Source organism: Osmerus eperlanus, chromosome 27 (assembly GCF_963692335.1).
Source record: "Osmerus eperlanus chromosome 27, fOsmEpe2.1, whole genome shotgun sequence".
NCBI lineage: Eukaryota > Metazoa > Chordata > Actinopteri > Osmeriformes > Osmeridae > Osmerus > Osmerus eperlanus.
Genome location: NC_085044.1, coordinates 3,404,405 through 3,424,338, shown reverse-complemented (window position 1 = coordinate 3,424,338; position 19,934 = coordinate 3,404,405). Strand labels below are relative to the sequence as shown.

The 19,934-nt window shown below is 43.2% G+C and overlaps 5 protein-coding genes across 6 annotated transcripts; 4 read left to right on the top strand and 1 right to left on the bottom strand.

Annotated features, from left to right (window-relative positions):
- On the top strand, positions 1-2,019 carry waif2 (Wnt-activated inhibitory factor 2). The gene has a single exon (XM_062453428.1). It carries the CDS (start codon positions 203-205, stop codon positions 1,316-1,318), a length of 1,116 nt encoding a protein of 371 aa, XP_062309412.1. The 5' UTR covers positions 1-202; the 3' UTR covers positions 1,319-2,019.
- Positions 2,020-7,789: 5,770 nt separating this feature from the next.
- LOC134013753 (olfactory receptor 5AR1-like) lies at positions 7,790-8,818 on the top strand. Its single transcript, XM_062453456.1, has one exon. The coding sequence runs from the start codon at positions 7,797-7,799 to the stop codon at positions 8,760-8,762; it is 966 nt and encodes a 321-aa protein (XP_062309440.1). The 5' UTR covers positions 7,790-7,796; the 3' UTR covers positions 8,763-8,818.
- Positions 8,819-13,451: 4,633 nt separating this feature from the next.
- LOC134013526 (serum amyloid P-component-like) lies at positions 13,452-14,524 on the top strand. Its single transcript, XM_062453034.1, has 2 exons — positions 13,452-13,461; positions 13,619-14,524. The coding sequence occupies exons 1-2, from the start codon at positions 13,452-13,454 to the stop codon at positions 14,458-14,460; spliced, it is 852 nt and encodes a 283-aa protein (XP_062309018.1). The 3' UTR covers positions 14,461-14,524.
- An 851-nt stretch (positions 14,525-15,375) lies between these two features.
- On the top strand, positions 15,376-16,724 carry LOC134013793 (cytochrome c oxidase assembly factor 4 homolog, mitochondrial). 2 transcript variants are annotated; one of them, XM_062453513.1, is made up of 2 exons: positions 15,376-15,542; positions 15,912-16,724. In XM_062453513.1, exon 2 carries the CDS (start codon positions 15,913-15,915, stop codon positions 16,156-16,158), a length of 246 nt encoding a protein of 81 aa, XP_062309497.1. In that variant the 5' UTR covers positions 15,376-15,542; position 15,912; the 3' UTR covers positions 16,159-16,724. The 2 variants fall into 2 exon arrangements, with proteins under 2 accessions (XP_062309497.1, XP_062309498.1); XM_062453514.1 differs by lacking the exon at positions 15,376-15,542 and adding an exon at positions 15,751-15,772.
- Positions 16,725-17,056: 332 nt separating this feature from the next.
- LOC134013756 (olfactory receptor-like protein OLF4) lies at positions 17,057-18,297 on the bottom strand. The gene has a single exon (XM_062453461.1). It carries the CDS (start codon positions 18,295-18,297, stop codon positions 17,335-17,337), a length of 963 nt encoding a protein of 320 aa, XP_062309445.1. The 3' UTR covers positions 17,057-17,334.
- Between the last annotated feature and the right edge of the window lie 1,637 nt (positions 18,298-19,934).

Here is a 19,934-nt window from a genome sequence, read left to right as displayed (position 1 = left end):
GCGAATGAGGTGTGTGCGCGCCCCAAACCGCAGGCTTTCCCGCTACTGTCCATACAGTTGGCCAGCGGCACCACTCCGATGTGAAGGAGGTGGCGAAACTCCCTCTTTAAACGGGGAGACACAAACAGACGTCAGACCTATGGGGAATAAATTGTGTTTTTGAGGTTATTCCAACCCTGGCCGACTGACTGCTCCAACCTCTATGCGAAACAAAATGTCGACTTGCACTTTTTATGCAAAATACTATTTTGGAAAACCGGTCCGGATGTTTTGCTGTAGAAATATCTCACGATTTGTCTTTACCGTTTGGGAACATTTTTATTTGGTAACGGTTGTGTGTTTTTTAATGTTTCCGCCTGTCAAATCGGATGAAAACTGCCCAGCATCCTGCGTCTGTGCCATTGACTCTGGGACCGTAACCTGCCATGATGGAGACGAAACGGCGATCCCAGGCGACATTCCTGAATGGACAACCACTCTTATCCTCAGAGGGAACAACATCTCAACTTTACCGGGGAGCGCGTTCTCATCGAACGGGACAGAGCTGGACTTGATGACGCTGTCGCTGTCCTACAATGGCATCCAGGCCATAGAGGCTTACGCTTTCTCGGGGCTCTCCCGGTTGCATCTGCTCGATCTAAGTCACAACAGGTTGGCGTATTTGTCTGATCTGGCTTTTTACGGTTTGCTAGAGCTGCGCTCCTTGTACTTAAACAACTCCCTGACGTCTTCAGGCGCGGCGCAGCTCTCAAACGCACTCGGTGTGGAAAGTTTACGCAGCCTTCACAGACTCGAGGTAGCGGGGAACCGCTTGAAGACAATACCGATTGCAAATTTGGACGCGTTTAACCTCCATGCTTTAGTGCTGAGCAATAACTCATTTGAGAACATTGGGAGAGAGAATGTCTCAAGTTTGTACCAGTACACGCGGGTGCGTATATATCTGTCCTTGAATCCATTTAGGTGCAACTGCGGACTGGAGGCGTTCTACTACTGGTTGAAGAATTCTTCTCAGTGCCAGGACGCAGCACATCTTCTTTGCTTAGAACCTGAGACCAAGCGGGGGTTACCATTGGAGAGACTCCGCGCCGAGGACGTTGACTGTCTAAATGAGAACCTTGAAGCGGTATCATACGTGTTCCTCGGTATAGTGTTAGCGCTGATCGGGCTGGTATTTCTAATGGTGCTGTACCTGAACCGGGCGGGTATCAAACGGTGGCTCAATAACATCCGGGATGCTTGTAGGGACCAGATGGAGGTCTATCATTACCGGTACGAACAGGACTCCGATCCCCGGCTGGCCAACGTGTCCGTTTAGTGTTAACTTCAGCCATGCTGAGGAACAACTGGTTAACAGTTTATGAACAATGAGCTAGAGTTGGAAACACTACCTTCGCCTTTTGGCAATAATGACTAATGAGAGACTTAAAATACCTGAGATGACAAAAAATACCACCTATAGTATAGGCACAAATCTGTATAAATATTTCCAGATAAAATAGCATGGACATGATGAAGCCTATTATGTTGTTTTAACAGAAACATTAACAGAAATGTATTGGTTTAGCTTTGATTCATCATCATTCTATATTAAATAGTCTACCACAATACGTTTAGAAATAGATAGAAGCCCTTATTACTGAAGAGGAGAATGGCATAAAGCACGTTTACAAATATTGTATGCATGATTCAGTGTTTTGTAAGAAAGAGGCTTGCTCAAAGGCATGCTGGTCACGAGAGAGTTTGTAATATGCGTGGAGTGCCATGCCCATAAGGGATACCATGACAGACAGTGTCATATTTTAATCATGAGGTCCTTAACGCGACAAATAGCCTGTCACATGGGAAATCTTGTAGTTTTTCTAGTTGCAAAAGAACACCGGATCGTGTGTTCACCTATTAAATGTATCTGTGAAGTTAAATAGAACCGGTGCTGTGATCCCGGAGGCCCATCGGATGCATTCACGTGGGAATCTACTTACTTATCCTGTACTGAAAATAATCCTGCAATCCTTTTTGTTGGGGAAATGAATAATAAAAACAAAATAAAGTTATTTACAAGATATTATGTATGTTGTCGTGTATTTAGGCCTTCTCCGAACTATACACCAGAGAGCTTTGCTGGCACCTTCCGTAGAACGATTTCAACACCTTTGAGACATTCAGACAGTGAATGGTACTCACTGCTGTTTCTACGTCCCTGTAGGGATGGAGAGGGGTAAAAGGGTCTTATCAGTTCCTCCACACCGAATCACGAGCAGCTCGAGCGCTTGGAGGGAGATCACGTCTACTCCGGGAAACAAAGAGTGCTGGTGCCCCGGTGGGAGGCGAGGGGGGGATTGGAGATTCGATTACGGCGGTAATCTCATCAACACTGTGACAAATAATACCGGGAGGACGGTGATTGACCTATTAAACCAGCTGCACCTGTGGTGCTTGCGCACTTCACGCCTGTCTTAATTAAAGCGCCCAAAACAACTGAGGTGTTGTTTTTTTTGGCAGCCAAGGTCAAACCGACGTGTGAGGGAATGACGTTGGGAGGCCTGATTCGTCCTGGAAAGTTGTTAACACTAGTGTGTGTACAGACACGCGCAAACACGACCGAAGGTACGCTACGCTACACATTACGCAAGTCTTATTTCCATTGAGTGGAATCAGCACCATGGACAGCGCCCCCAATTTCCCCTTAGCTCTCTGTACCCATCCACCGTCGCTTTCACCGGACAAGAAAGTGAAGAAGTCTAAATTGTCACACACATACCAACACACGCCCACACACACGAGCCCTCCAAATCACTGTAACATGTGTAGTGTGAGGAAGAATGTGGCCGTCAAATCGTGAACTGGGGTGAAACAAGTTTGGCAGACATCTTTCGCTCTCTCTTTCTCTTTCTGTCTTTCTCTCTTTGACTGTATCTATTTCTGCTCTATATCTATCTATCTATTTATCTAGCTAACTATCTATTGATTTAAATCTGTATTGTATCTCTCTCTCTCTCTCTCTCTCATCCACTGATTCTCTCTGTCTCTCTCCCTCTCTCTCTATCCATATATCGTCCCCCTACCGGAATGACCGTATTGTATTCACACCTCTAATCAATTAATTAGGTAATTCCGTCTATTAGGAAACCGAGACGATCGCCGAGAAGGATCCGAGTGTGACATCTGGAGTTGATCTACAGTCGCTTAGCAAGGTCTGACCCGAGTTGAATAATTAACCAATCGGGGATTACGTTCAGTCTGACCACATGCACCCAGACTAGTCTCACATTCTGAATGCTGCTTCTTTAACAGCGAAGACTAATCGCCGCATGCCCACTGATGCGTTTTAGGTTCGAGTGTCATTGAGCTCGCCGTCATAACCTTTATTTTGACCCATATGTAGAGCTGCCATCTTGTGTTGAACATTCAGCTCTTTTTACAGGGCCTCAGTGATTTTTATGGATATAGCCAGAAACCGCTTCTCTGCCTGAGTTAGCGTTAGCGGTACCTCGTTCTGGATGACCACCCGTGTTTTTCCCAATCAAGGGACCACTGATTCTCCACAAAAAATTGCTTATTTAACGTATTCAAGAAAACAAGTGTTGTAAGAAAGTAAAAGATGAACATAAGAACAAAGGGTAGCCTAATATGAATTGTGTCATATAGAAATGAAACCTTTAAAGGGATGAAGGACTGAAAGGCTTCATCTCTAACGTCGCTTCAGTATGAGTATTTCAGGAACGGGCTTGGCATAACGATGATGTAAGACCTGAAAGATGACGCTATTGTTGGGGACAATGTGCAAGTGACATACTGGTAGACAGTCAGGTTGTATGAAGTGCTTCCTTCAGTGGTTATCAGGAGGACTGTCGTGTCACAGGGCTGGCTATACAATGTGGCTGCTAGACTACATAGATCTGTTTTGACATGCTCACGTGTTCTATGAATAGTCTTTAGGTAATGGGTTACAGTCATGGGCTTCCACAACTTGAGTTCACGTGAAAAGGATGAGAAATGATCACAGGGTATAGCAGGAGTGAGTTGGACACATTGATTCACACATGCATGCACACACACACACACACACACACACACACACACACACACACACAGATGAGAGATTGATGGGGGACTTGACTCTGGGTTCCTTTGATGAATGACTTTGGTTTTGGGTTGCATCACCAAATATGTGTGCCGTGGTGTGTATCAGGGGGGAAAGAGGGGCGCTTGTGACTGTGAGATGGAAAACTCTAGAAGGCAGAGAATTAAAAGAACACTCCAGAATGGGAGGAGAACAGCGTTCGGTGGGTGGCAGTGGAAGGTGACGAGGGCGATCACGTCTGAAAGTGCTGAGGTGGGCTGTCCTCTGTCATCACTGTAGACACAGTGTAGACACTATGCCAGTCGGAATCAGCCCCAAAGACAAGGAAAGATGTGCTTAGCATCCCACTGGGTGTGTGTGTGTGTGTGTGGCTGCAAAGGAGAGCGTGAGAGAGACAGCGAGAAAGAGAGAGAGAATCAGGTCATCGCTTTGACCAATGGGCCAGAAAACATCAAACTCGTTTGGTGTAAGTGTGTCATTAAATGTCCATTTGTGTGAGTGTGTGTGAGTGCATCCTTGTGTGAGCGTGTGTGTGTGCGTTAGTTTAGGAGTCAACCTATTCCCTGTGGAACCGCCCTTTCTTCTTCAGGCCCTCCGCGAGCACAGTGGTCCCACCACGGACCTCGCCCCACCTCGAGGGGTCAACAGAAACGCCGCCGCCGCGAGGTCCTCGTGATCCTGCCTCCGAGCGTTTCCCTCGCGTTCCCTGCGCTCGCCGCTCGCCGCTCTCGGTTCCACTCTCTCTCTCCTCTGTCCAGCGTCGTCGCTCGTTTCCAGCCATTTCCGACTCCTCCTGTTCCCTCATTCGCCCCCTCCACCCCCTCCACCCCAACGCACACACACACACGCACGCCGCAACCTCTCTTTCTCTCTCTCGCCCCCCCCCCCCCCACACACACGTCCAGGTAAAGGACTTTTATCCAGCTGAGTGACTTTCTAAGGGCACAGGGATAGGGTTTGTGCTGAGTCCGGCAGAATAGGGTGAAAGGACAAGAGATGATAAAAGAAAAGCGGGAAGATGCTGAATAGAATCGTTCCCATTCCCCCCAAGCTCGGCCAAGAGCCTCACGCAGACCCCCCTCCTGATTGGTCGACTCCTTGGCTTCCACCTCTATGTGTGTACCTGTGTTCTCTCCCTCTTTCTCTCCCTCATACATTTCTTTCTTCCCTTTCGCTCTTGGTCTTTCCCTCCCAGACCGGAACGGAGAAAGTGCCCCTTGTTCTCCGGAGTGCCTTTCGTTCACGCTGCTCTCCTTAAGCCCTCGCATCAAGACATTATGTTGACTTCCCTTTGTTGTGTTCCAACAGGAAGCTCTCTGATTCGGCCCTTCTCCCCTCAAGGTGTTTGTATCCTGATATTGCTTTATCACTCTCCAGGACAGTGTAGTGAGAGTGTTTATTAGTGTTTATTAAACCAGGTCAAAAGGGAAGATAAGGAGCGGCCTCGCTGGAGCTGACGGAGCGAGCAGCCCTGCCCCGTGTAACCTTTTATCTCTCCCTGTCTCTCTCCCTGTCTCTCTCCCTGTCTCTCTCCCTGTCTCTCTCTGTCTCTCTCCCTGTCTCTCTCTGTCTCTCTCCCTGTCTCTCTCCCTGTCTCTCTCTGTCTCTGTCTCCCTCTGTCTCTCTTTACCTCTATCTCTCTCTGTCTCTCTCTCTCTGTCTCTCTCTCTCTGTCTTTCTTACTCTCTATGTCTCTCTGTCTCTCTCTCTCTCTCTGTCTCTCTCTCTCTCTGTCCCTCACAGCAGTTCTTAGAGGTTAATGAGAGGGTTATCATACCACTGGAGGTTCACTCTTGAAGGTGCGGGGCTCAAAGGGTGAGAGGGGGCGAGCATGTGCGGGGGGGATGGGGGGGGGGGCGCACACGTACGCAGACGTAATTAGGCCACTCTGTAGACTTTTCTCTGGTTCTATCAGCCTATGTAGTCCCCATTGGAAAGACTCCAAGACAAACATGCTCCGACCACACAAGCCTTATAGCTCTTATTGACGCAACAACCTGGGTCACACCGGGGTTGTTAAAGAACGAGATGAGATTAATTAGCTCTGAGTTGCAACACTAAGGAGTTGGTTTGTTTACAAGCAAGGTCATTACCCAGCATTCTCGGGGATGACATCACTAATTGGCTCATTAGAAGGAGTACGGGGATTCACACAAAGCAAATGATCCCCTTTGTGTGGGGGGTCATTCTGTCCCGTATACAGTATGTTGTTATTGTCTGTGTGTGTGTGCGTTTGTTGTGTGTGTTTGTGGGGTTGTTTTGGGTGGAGTGTGAGGAGTGTGGGTGTATGGTGTGGGTGTGTGCGTTTACATAGCGGTAGAAGCATGTGTGTTCGGACCCCCTGAGAACATGACCTTACTGACCCGCCAGCGAGCCACTGGGGCCAGATGTCGGATCGGAGGTCCAAACCGGGACCAGAGGTCTCGACCGCGGGGCATCTGGAGCCCCCACGCAGCTCAGCAGCAGAGCCATCGGGTCGATCGGCCCTCCGCTCTGAAAGGCCCCGCAGTGTTAACAGGCTCAAGGAGACTGAGGTACACGTGTTAATCAGTTCAGCACGAGGAGCAGGAAGTCAATACTGCTCAGGAGGGAAGATGAAGCCGAAATAAAAAGGGTCCGGCAGCAGGGTTCATGTGAAGCCTCTCTCCGTTTCTCTGTGCGTCTGTGCTCGCCCGGCGCCCTCTCTCTCTCTCTCTCTCTTCCTCTGTGGCTCCCTCTCTCCATCCTCGTGTTCCAACACCACTCCATCCTCTCACTGCTCCATCTTGGAGATGTTGCCTTCCTAGCACCCATCGCCTGCAAAGCGTACCTGTTTCATTCACTCCTGCAGGAAGACCTTTTCCAGACACATGGCCAGAATAAACACACAAGGATCTGCAGCGTATAGGGAGCTTTCACCTATCTGTCTATGTCTGTCTGCATTTCTTTCTGTGCATTAGTCTGTGTCCATTCCAGTCTGGCTCACCTGCTTGCAAGTGCCATTTCAGTCTGGAAAAATGTTCCTATTTCCTAGTAACTTAAAGTGATAACCCTGTCTGCACCCCCTCCATGGGTTTGTCTTTGATCTGACGTGGTTGGAGGGGTGGAAGCATGTTCTTCTGTACACCGCTGGTCCTCGCTAGGTCAGATCTGTCACCTCCCTCTGAAGGGGGAAATGAAGGACCACTTTTCACAGAAGCCAAATGATGTTTTACAAGGACTCCACCATTTTGCTCTCCGTGGTCCTGAAACTGGGAATTATAGAGTCTTGGCCTGGTCTGATGCATGATATCACAGTAACCTATTATTTTTTGTAATTATGAATTATGCTATGTGTTGGTTATTATGCTAATGTGCTGGTTAGAATGTTTTGATTACTCCCTAATTAGTATACACCGTGTATATTCTCTACGGGTCGTTTGAGATCATAGGAAGTCTGCATGACTTAGAAGGAAATGCAAGTGTTTGTGACTTAATGATGACATCTCTGGAGATTTACATGGAGAGTATTAATTCCAGGTGAAACAAGCAGAGAATCGGTAGTCTTCTCAGTTCATTAACTCCTCAATTCTGACCTCCAACCACATCAACTATAGCAGGTGAGCTTTTCTGTGTAATTTTGTTGCATTTATAGACCATGAAAGCATGAAATTGATGTGGACTTGAAGATCATCTATTAAACGTTCTTTGATTTCTGCTTAGGCTGGGGTGTTTCAGTGGCTGGACTTTGACCATGAAATTTCAGAAAAGGACATCTGGGAACGACTCTGTTCTTATCCATCCGCCGGGCTTCTACATAGTCGCCTTTACGTCATTGAATTTCATCAACGTCTATTTTGTTTTTCTCGCGTTTGTTTACATCGTAACGGTTATCTTCAATGTGTTGGTGATCTATATAATTGTGACGGATTACCGTTTACGCACCCCAAAATTCGTAGCAGTGGTTAACTTGGCAGTTATTGATGTAGTCCTGAGCTCATGCATCATTCCTAGTATGATTAAGTTGTTTCTCTCAAAAGATAATTTTATTCCATTTAATTTATGCTTTGTGCAAATGTTCATATATTATTGTTTCGTGAGCCTCGAATCATTCGCTCTCGCGGTTCTCGCTTATGACCGACTGATAGCTATATGCTTCCCGCTGCGCCAGCACTCTATCAACAACACGAGGAGTATGTTTGTAATCGTAGGGATAATTTGGTCTGCCTGTGTGGGTGTAACTATATTCACCACGTCAATAATGACCAGACTCTCCTTTTGTGGCTCCGTTCAAGTATTTAGCTATTTCTGTGACTATGCGCCCGTATTTAGACTGGCATGTAATGACAATAGGCTGCAATGGGCTTGCGCTTCGATCCTGAGTTTGGTCAACCTTACCGGTCCGTTGAGTTTTATCATTTTAAGCTACGCGTGTATCCTCCTCGTCGTTTTCAGAATGAAAACTGTTGAGCGACGGCTAAAGGCGCTTGCCACGTGCACTGAACATTTAATCCTCGTGGCAATATTTTACATTCCTATTATGTCAATATTTTTTATCGGGCTCTTTTCCTCTGGCATTGACCCCGACCTGCGCGTCTTGAGTCTGTCGTTATCTACGTGCATCCCGCCTTGTCTAAACCCAATCATTTATTCTCTAAAAACAAAAGAAATCAAGACCAGAGTCCTCGCGCTGATCCACAAAGTGAAAATTACACCTTGACGTCCATGCCGCTCGCGTTGACTCAACACATCCCCAACAAACAAACTCCAACAATCTTTATGGTGATGAGCATGTCTTTATTAAATAGATAAAAACATGTTTACAGCCTTAAACGAAAAACTTATCGTTTTTCGTATTTAGTGTTTATTGCGTACGTATCAGCAGTTACTCCAGTCCTCATCACATTCTATCACTTGTATCACAGTCCAATGTACAAACCTCTACATCGGACAACAGAACATCAGGAGAATGAAAGGCACGTAAGATTCCGGCGCGATGGAAAAACCTGTGCAAGTGTCCTGTTCTCCAGCATGCGTCCGTTTGACACACTCTTCTGTCTTACTTTCTAATTACCATGTGTACTGACTTTGAAATCCGCACTTTCAATGAAACAAAGAAAGAGCAAACTAATACACTTCATACAGCACCTATTTAGCAAATACAGAAATGGACGTTGCGTATTTGTCAAAACCATGTACATGTATGCAACTGTGAAACAGAATTTCAAACGTAACCCTAGTAACAACATTAAAGCTGGGGTTGAAATGGTATTAACGTGTAAAGTATGCACCTCACTAATCAGTAAACTGTAAACTGTAATGCAATTACAGTTTACAGTTCAATAAAAAAAATATATATATATATTGTAGGCCTACTGGTTCCCATGAAAATAATTAGACTTTATTGATTTGTTGATGGATGCACAATAAAAGGTTAAATGATACATCTATACAAAGTCCAATGAAGATAAGGTTTGTTCTGACTATAAAAGACACAAAATAACCAGTGTGAGAACTAAAGATAAATGATCTTACTGACTACAGAATGAAGACCTTGGCATATTTGCTGTCCATAGTTGGGTGTGCTCAAGCCTTCGGCGAGAGCACAACCTTTGTTCTCTCACATATATATTATTGTGAGAATGCTGTTAAGCATTCTCACTATTGCTTTTCAACTTCTCAGTTCTTCCGCCGTTTTTTGGCCTTTAACTCGTTCTGCATACTTTAACCGATTCCTACAACTTTTGTATCAAAACGTTCAGCTCCTTCAGGAGATGATGGCTATGACTTTTGGTATTTCTCACTTTTATACTTTTTAAGACATTAAGGTTTTTGTGCAAATTATTCTCCCATTAAAAGTAATGGTAAATCCTTTCAAATCATTAAAAAGCTTCCTCCTCTTTCAAACGTAACTACTTCAGCTTACTTTCAGCTAGAGACACCATTCAACCTTTAAAATGTTCACAAGACATTCAGCTATTCCCAAATGATTCAGCTTTTTCAAATGTTCAGCCAATTTTGAATTATGACAGTTTGAAATACATTAAAATGTTTGCTCCTTCTTGATTTTTATGAATGAGCAGCAAGCAGAGTGGCACACTCTGCTTGCTGCTCTTTTTCTGATATTCAACTAATTTGTCAAACAAATTCCTCTAACGTTCATATAGTTTAACTTACAGAAACAAGTTATACCTTAAAATGTAGGAAAAAATGTCCTCTTTCAGCCGATGTAACTACTAAAGAGCTCACATTTACAGATTTTCAGCTATGAGCCTTGAAGCGAGAGCAGCCTTTCAAATTCTCTCACTAACTTCAATGGAGAGGTGAGTAAAATCAGTCAGAGAAAGCAAGAAGGAACAAGATTTTGAAACTGCCGATAGAGTCGTATTTCTGACCGCACAGACATATAAAGGACATCTCTGGTTTCGGCAGAGTCTTGGGTCTCGGAAAATATCCTTATATTTTGGATTGGACGTATAGTTTTGCGTCTAGGTCAACTTGTTTGAGGTGTGGATGCTAGGTAAATGTTCGTTTTTCTCTCTGCCTAGCTCGTTAGCTATCACAGCTGCGCCATCACCGTGGCAACCAAACAAACAAGCACCAGGAAAGCAAAAGGAATACGTTTTTGAAACTGCAGGTAGAGTCGTATTTCTGACTGCACAGATATATAAAGAATATCTCTGGTTTCGGCAGAGTCTTGGGTCTCGGAAAATATCCTTATATTTTGGATTGGACGTACAGTTTTGCGTCTAGGTTATCTTGTTTGAGGTGTGGATTCTAGCTACATTTCTCTTATTCTCTGCCCTCAGCGCGTTAGCAATCATAGCTGCACCATCACCGTAACGACAGACACGCACCACTCAGTCTCTCACACAGGTGATTGGTACGTTTACTTGACCATGAGAAACACGATTACTAGCAATTGTCGGTTTATGCCAATAATACGATTACTCCGTTTACATGTGTAATTAGTTATGCGATTACTCAATAAACACGTCTACATGATTCTTTTTTATTAATCGTTGTATGCTCCACGGACAAAACTTGCACCATCATCCTTCTGCAACAAAGTGTCGCCGTGTCTTCCTGTATCGGCCCTACTGCTGTATGTTTCATTCCATCAACACATTGAATCCAACTAAGAAAGCCGAGTAAACGCATAGGCTACATCTGCTACTGCTATTACTATCCCAACTATAATTTAATCTGTTAAAACGATAATATTCTTGTTATGACTAGCTAGCCTACTTCTTCTTCTGTTTAACAGTTCAGCTTTCAGCTTCTCCCACATTGTAGGCTATTTTAGCTCTTAGCTTTGTTAAGATGATGCAGTTCAGCTTCCACACTGCCTCTTTTGTGTGACTCACACATTTTTGAAATTCATTTCAGCTTGCGGGTATTTTCTCATTTCTCACTTTTATACTTTTTAAAATATTAAGGTTTTTGTGCAAATTATTCTCCCTTTAAAAGTAATGGTAAATCCTTTCAAATCATTGTTGGAATGCTGCTCCAGCCCCTTTCAAAAATACCTTTCGGTTGCTTTGAAGCTTCAGCTTATAACTTTCTACTAAATTTTCACTATTTTCAGCTTTTTTAGCATGGTCAGCTATCCCCATTCAGGTTTTCAGCATTCTCACTGCTGTTTCGCAGGAACAGCCTTTTCTAGTTTTTATTTCTTTTTGCCCCCCTAAAACTCAGTCAATATTTGGCCTACATAGACAACGTAGGTGTCAAAAGTTTCGTCTTGGTAGCGATTGAGTTGCTTGTATTGGGATTTACGTTCCGTTGCACGGTTTAAGTAGAAATGACGTTTTTGTGTCGAAAAGTGAAGCTAACGGTGGCTAACTTGCTAACCACAGTCAATGACGCTACTTACGTCACTAACGTCACGAAAACTCGCGTGACTACCTCTAGCAGAATATTAGTTTAGCAGCTCGTTAACTTCTGGGAGATAGCTAGGCTAACTATAGCTTTACTGCAAGGCAGCTGCAGAAACCCCACAAGCAAAGAGGCCAGGTGATAACTATTTACTAATTTTACTTTGTGATATGACACACAATTGTGATGTGTAATGTACAATATAAGCTGATATTATTAAGGAAGTACATCTACTTTCGGAAACAGTAGTCTACTATGTCACTGAAGTATTAGCATCATGACATTAGCCTGTGTTGCCCGGGCAACACATACTACAGTGGTCTATGATGCATCTGTTTTCAATCGTTAAAATAAACATTCCTCACAAATACATTTTTGTTGTAGGATTTATTATGACATTACATTACAAGTAAACGATTTGTGGGTGAAATTATAATTACCTGTGGTTTCAAACCAGTGTTGCTCACTGCAACGCTGTAGCCTACCCGAGACACTACAAAAACATCTACACAGCTGTACAGTACAGTAGGAAGTCAAACGGCGACAGAACATGTTCGGCACTCCCCTTACTTAAACCAAAAGTCTATCTAACTACTAACCTTAACTTCATTGCCACAGCCTAAACTTTGTCAATCTGTTCATGAAAATAATTAATTTCAGCCTAAACCGTACAATGGAACGTTAAATCCAATTCAACCAACGCAATCGCTACCAAGACGAACGAACACAGGAGTAGTCTAGTACTGTACCGTAGTAGTACAATTTACCGGGGCAGCTTCTCCACACAGGGCTATATCGCACTTGGCGTTGTTACTGACAATGATCGCTACCACTGAGCTTTTTATGAAAGCGATTTTCCACTAAATAAATGTCAAGCTTATTTACGTTTTTGGGGGCATATTTTCAGTTAGCAGATGGTACTGTTTGAATCGCGATTCCATCTTCTACTGCCGGTAACGTCGTAGAATAATCTTCAAAGGGGGTTCTTTATTCATGAATGAATGCAATATGAGTAGACTAAATTCCTTAAAATATCACGAGAAGGGAAAAACTTAAAAGGACGTTTAAGTCATAGAGATTAGGTCAATTTTTACACCGCTCTGCCAAATGTATTCGTTTTGATTCAACGATGAGGCTGCCTCTTGCAGGGGAAATGAGAAGACATCTATTTCATTCTACACTTCACTCGTATTTTCAGTTGTAAATGAGCAGCAAAAAAAAAAGCTTTTAAATCTATGTAATCTTTATAAATAATAAGTATGCATTTTTATATAAAATATACAGAAATATCAGTTGTAAAAATGTCATTCAAAAACGGACCCCTGTGCAACCGACGCAAGCAAGCACACCCTACAATTTCCCCAGAAATTGTACCCTCTCTAGTTGCGTGTTGCTATGCTACACCACAAGGTAAATCTAATTTTATTTTTCCACATATACTTTTTTCCTTCGCATATTGTGTATATCAGGTGAACAATCCACAACAGCTCTATGCTTTTACAATTGACAATTAAATGTTTGGGCATTTTGGATGATTGGATGTTCACAACTTAAGATACAGTATTTGCTGTAAATTTCACAAAGGGCATACACCTACACTCTTCCAGGTACACTGTACACACACATGATACATACATTACAGAAATTGGAATGACCTAATAATCTTTAATAATCAGTCTCTCATCCTTCTAGTCTGAGTTGAGGATGTGTCTGTGTTTGTGTTGACAGATTTGAGAGGGCGAGTGTTCACCTTCCCTCAGCAGACAGCTAACTCATACACCAGACTCTACCCCCAGCTGGAGAAGATCTTCTTCAGTTCCTCTGTCTGCTTCAGATTCTTCACTGATGACCTCTCCATCATCTGCCCTTTCTCCCTGAGCACCCCTGGCATGTTCAACAGCCTCACAATATTTCTTTACAATGATAAAATAGAAATTTTGGTTGGAGACAAATCGCGTTTGTACTTGGTGGTAGCTGAGCTGAATGAGTGGAACTCTCTCTGTGCCACGTGGGACTCAGGAACAGGTTTGGTGCAGGTTTGGCTCAATGGGAGACCCAGTGTCAGAAAGGCTCTTCATGCAGGTGGCTCCATCTTTAATCCTTTCATTGTCCTCGGCCAGGACCAAGACAGCCATGGTGGGAGTTTTGAGGCCCAGCAATCGTTCACTGGCCAGCTGACAGACGTGCACATGTGGGACTATGTTCTCTCCCCGTGTGAGGTCCAGGCCTACGCGCAGGCAGGGGCTTTCAGACCAGGGAACGTGCTGGACTGGGGGGCGATGGAGTACACCAGACATGGGTATGTGGTCTTGGAGAGGCTCCAGACTCTTGACACCTGCAGAATGGGGTCGCTGAGCAACAAGGCGTCGCCGGAGGACAGCGTCAGCATTCCAGAACTGAATGTAAATACCCATGATGTTCCGGAACATTCTCAAGACAATTTCATCCCAGAACAGTCTGGGTTTGAACATGACATTCCTATACTGTCTGGCGATGGTACCAATCCCAAAATCTCTGAAGATATGAAAATGACAGTTTAACAGGTTTTTGATATGAATATTGTATATGTTAACTCAAATTAAATCACACAATAAATGTACGCATAGCATTTTGATAGGTTGAAAGTCACCATAATTAGTTTTTTAAATACTAGTTGTTATTGTTGCTATTTTAATTTGGATTTGATTTTGTGATTATTAGGATTAATATAGACCGTTGTGATCATGATTGTTGTTTTGTCCTTGTTTTCATGTGCTTAAAACAAACCATCAATTGCATCTTCCATATTTGTTTTGTCACTGACTGTGAAGCAGTTAACTCTATGAAATGTGACCTAATGAGAAAAGCAATAAATTAACTTGAATTCATACTCGTTTTTGCGTTGGAGCCTTGACCCAGCAGTCCGACAACCTGACAAGTGAGTCAAAACGTTTGATGAGGTCTGTGAGGGTGGGCAGCAGCACATCCAAACGTCAGTCTAAAACTGCATCCTCAGCATGTTTTATGTTTCATGCTCCTTTTATGTTTTCATGATCCTCCTGCGCTTTAGGAAAGGTGCTGACGGTTTCTGACAGGGTGTGACACGAGCGTGCTACCTTTGACAGCACGCCAGTCACTTGTTCAAACTGTATAGTGCTCCTTCGACCTGCAGTCCCATATTCCGTTAAACATTACGCAACATTGGCTTGTATCCCTGTACAACACTGCCCTCAAGTGCTTCATAGCTGAGTTTCACTGGTTTGTCTATTAAACTTTCCGCTAATCTACTGAGCTTCTTTCTAGATAATATATCGCGCAAATATAATAACTTCTGAAATTCTGAATACATAACTTATGTCATAAGTGAGACCCAGAGGTGACAACGTCAATCGCAGTACATAATTAGGAACGATACACGGAACTAAAAAAGTTAGTTCACGATACACCATAGGACATTTCAAAAACACTCTCAGTCCCTCCCTGAATTATGTCCCCCATGTTTAAACGTTACGAAAGTGGTGCTCTAGCTAGCCAGTAGCGATACGTACAAATGAAATGTAGGCCTACAATATGAAAGCCAGAGGTAAACTACTTCAGGTTGTCATTTAGCCGACGTTCGGACATATCTCAATTTAAATTGAAGGTTAGTATCTTGTAAATCACTCACTGAAATTGGTAACTAGCTAGTTGACCCATGACAGAAGATGACAATTTACCAGCTACAATCTAGCTAGACTAGAGCTAGCTAGCCTTCGATCTTGTGTAATTGCACAAGAGAGGGTAGACATTCTCTGGTATTACTGTATGTAGAGCTACTGTATAGGACCAACTGTGTTTCCTGAAGGGTGTAATTAATGTGACAAAAACAAAACTGTATGTTTATTATAAAATAATGTAGCCTACTGTTGACTAGCTATATTTCACATTTATAGTCTCACCCTATTCCACCTCTCTTTTATCCCGAGGTTTAATTTTTGTCAACTGTATTTCTCATCCCATGCATTGGTTTCAGAATGACTTCCCCGTCCTCTCACGACCGCAGTCGGAGCGAGGACGAGGACGACCCTGTGGACCAGATGATCTCGCGCACCGGCTGCGCCGATCTGCACTATGCCGTGCAGGAGTGCATGGCGGAACATCAGGACTGGCGTAAGTGCCAAATCCAGGTTCAGACCTTTAAAGAGTGCATGATGGCCTTCCAGAACTCCCGGAAGGAACAGCTGATGAAACAACGACAAGCAGCTTCCGGGTCGTCATAGATACCAACCAACAGACGCAAACATTGTTCTACAGGATGACATCTTGCTTCATGTTCCCTTGTGGAGCTGGACTAAATACTCTACGATACAGTTAGAAGTTGTTGATGCTAGTCTAGTAGTATATGTGGGTGTGTTCAAGGGAGAGAGTGTTAGATAACACCTCATGCCTGTATCTGTAATGGATTGGATGGATTGGATGGATTGTACGATCACACAGAATCATACTTGTTTTTATTTAGCTTTAATGTCCTTAATAAAACGGTATTGGATCATTAGTTTAAGGATTCCTTTTGAAATACCTCTGCAACCCACCTGAGAATAACTTTATTGACATCACAACAATGATGCCTCCAACTGGTGATGCTCACGCTATTACATATTTCAACCACACAGTGGTAGTGTGGTACAATTTCAGAGCCTTGTGAAGCATCATAACTGTCACCTTAATTAATGGATGGATGGATGGAGGATCATGTCTCTTCATATGTTTGCACTGGTTCAGTCAGTAGTGAATTAAAGCCTTATTCTATTGTGGTAGGGTGAAATATAATGTAATTCTTCTACAAGAGGCTTCTGTCTTCAGGAAGATTCAATTCAATTTGTTTATTTGATCAAGAGGGACAGTGTACATTCATAAATATTAAAATGTAAATGCACCCAATTATAGCCAAAAGGCTCATTTCCATTGGCAGTCCCTCTGCCAGAGGGAAAAAGGCTATACAACCTATAAAAAAAAGGCATTAACGTATATCAAACATAACATTGACAATAAATACAAAAATAATAAACAATAAAATAAAATACAATCCCAATATACAAGTTCTACTGCTTACCCACTAGTGAAGAGTGGGTCGTCTTTGACTCAGGTGTTCATTATTATTATTTAATTACATTTCATTGAACAAAAACACATTTTGGGGGGAAATGACAGAAATTACGTAATCAAATTCGATTTTAATAGTTTGATTGTTGTTCCTCTACAGACACATACAGAACAAACACTGCAGTATGATAACATGGAATGGATTTGGTGCTGAATATAATGCGTAGTATATAGTTTTATGGATAGGAACTACGGTTAGTCATAGCTTACTCACAACATGTACTGACTACATTGGGGCTGGGTTTCACCCTCCCCCAGCTGGACTAGTTTTGAACCCAAATGCCCCCAAAAAATCACAATTTCAGAAAGCTCGAGCTGGTTTTCACCAGCTTCATAGCCGAGACCTTGAACTCGTCTGTCTTCAGCACGTATATAATGGGGTTCAGCATAGGAGGGAGAGCTGTGGTCAGAGACAAGTAAAAGCATTTGGTGTTGATGGAGATGCCTTCCCCTAGAACAAAATTCATCATTAACGGTAAGTAGAACAACGCGACTAACATCAGATGAGTCGTGCATGTCCTCCCAGCTTTTAACCTGCCCTGGCGTGTAGAGACCCCGCGCAAGGCCACACCAATAGAGACATACGTCACGACGATGAACCCGAGAGGAAGCCAAACGATGATAACTGGAGTGATAAAGCGCAGGGTCAAATAATAGGTGTTGAAATTGCACGCCAGGGGGAACAGGGAACCGTGGTCACAGGCGTAGTTTCGGATGACCAGGGACCGGCAGAAGGTCATCCTGGTGATGGCGCCGGCGTTGATGAGGTTGAACAGGACGCTGACGAGCCACACTGCGCCGGTGAACGCGGTCATGGTCTTACGCGTCACCAGTGTGTGATAGCGCAGAGGGAAGGAGATGGCCGCCAGCCTGTCATATGCCAACATGGTTAGGTTGAAAGACTGCATGGCTAGAGTCAGGTAAGTAAATAACATGTTGGTCATACATTTATTGTAGGAGATGAACTGGTTGTTGATCAGGTAGGTGTCCAGCAGCAGGATGACCAGGATGGAGATTCGACAAAGGTCCACGAATGCCAGGTTGAAGACAATGAGATACTTGGGGGTATGGAGAGAGCTGTCCACATATATAGCAGTCATGACCAAAGCGTTGCCTAGCACGGACACGATGTAGATGACAAACAGGAAGACAAAGTAATAAGGCAGGTTAGGGATTCCAGAGAACCCTAGGATGTAGAACTGTGCTGGACGCTGAAAAGTGACATTGTCCTCAAGAGCTGTGTTGATCAAGTTCATAACAAAACACCACATCGACCTGTAAATATATTTAGGAAGCAACGGAAAATAAAGAAAAGATTACCACTCTTCAAGGCTGGGTTTATAGAGGTATAATCTGGATCTGAGTCAGAGAGAGAGAGAGCTAGTCCTGTACTGGAGACTGCCTATCTCTACAGTAGCTGCTCTTCTCTGGTGCTTTGGACTCTGTGCTGGCTTTATATTGTGAAAAGATCCTTGATAACACAGACCCCCTAGTCACAGTTCACCTGACACCGCACACTGGGGACCAAACCTGCAGACATCCAATGTTGTGTACAGCAACAAGTGTTAACATGACGTATGTTAACTAGCCTCAGCCAAGAACATATGAATAAAACATAAAACATGTTGTAGAAATGTTTTCTTGTTTTACTGTTGATCTGTGACATTCATCGTTGTGGCATTATACGTCAACCTACGTCTATACGTCTTTAAGAGAATAATTTTGTGGTTTACATTGACATGTAATTTGATTTTGTGTTATTTTGTATTGTGTTAAATAATCACTAGGGAAATTTGATCAGTGATCATGACTGAGTTGTGATTGAGTTGATGTGTAATAATAATATCAATGTCTAAGTAGTGCATACATTACTTTCATACTGTTGGAGTGTCTTTTCTTAGTATTTGTGATGCAGGGTGATCAGAAAACAAGACCTTGGTCTCAAAATGACCCTCTCTTTGTGGAAAGGTGGAATCGAAACCTCAGTCTGTCAGGCTCTAAGGTCCAAGGCCTTCTGAGGGCTTCTCCTGCATTAGCCTTCACTGGAGCCTCTGTATTCGAAGGGAGGACTGTTGGGGAGAATTTAAGGACTGAATAATATATACCATATGCCTTTATTGTGGCTAATGTCATATAAAATTTTACATGACAATAATCCATTTAGGTAATCCTTTCATCCAAAGCGACACACAAATAGGCCATAAAACACAGCAGATATTCAAGCACCAGGATTGTAATTTTACAGCTACAAATATGCATATTCCTGAACATATGAAAAGAAATAGGAGAAGGGAAAACCTTTTCCTGTCTATTCATAATCTGTTTATAATAAGACCTGCGACAGGTTCAGTTTAAGGAACACAACATTGATGATGGAGATGATAAACTGTCAGCAATAAAGAACAACAAGAATCAGATATACATTTTAGCAAGGTGTTTGCACTCTACCTTATGTAATGTGTTCATTATCATTTGTATAAAACATTACTTCACAGCCCGCTAAACACAAATGAACACAAAATCCTACCACTTATACAACAGTGTAAATATAACCGTCACCATGTATTACAATTCAATGAAACACACATAGTATTGATTTGACCATGTGATTTACTATAGATATGGAAATATTCTGGACTAGCTTGGTGGAGTGGTTCTATCTAGAGGGAAAGCACTCCCTGCTTTGGAGAAAAGAGCAAAGTAAACATACATACAATATAAGGGAGGGACCCTGTAGACTGTCAAATCCATCGATGGGCAGTAATATAAAGACAATATGGAGAAGTTGGGAATGGTGGAGGGTGGCAACATCCCAGAAATCATCCAATATGTATCGTGTTTGTGTGTGTGTCCGTGCAGCATTCAATTACCATCTTATCCGACACAGCCCTAT

Excerpts from the sequence above, each read along its gene's own strand:
- waif2 (XM_062453428.1), top strand. The coding sequence starts at position 203 with ATGCGAAACAAAATGTCGACTTGCACTTTTTATGCAAAATACTATTTT.
- LOC134013753 (XM_062453456.1), top strand. The coding sequence starts at position 7,797 with ATGAAATTTCAGAAAAGGACATCTGGGAACGACTCTGTTCTTATCCAT.
- LOC134013793 (XM_062453513.1), top strand. The coding sequence starts at position 15,913 with ATGACTTCCCCGTCCTCTCACGACCGCAGTCGGAGCGAGGACGAGGAC.
- LOC134013756 (XM_062453461.1), bottom strand. The coding sequence starts at position 18,297 with ATGAACTTGATCAACACAGCTCTTGAGGACAATGTCACTTTTCAGCGT.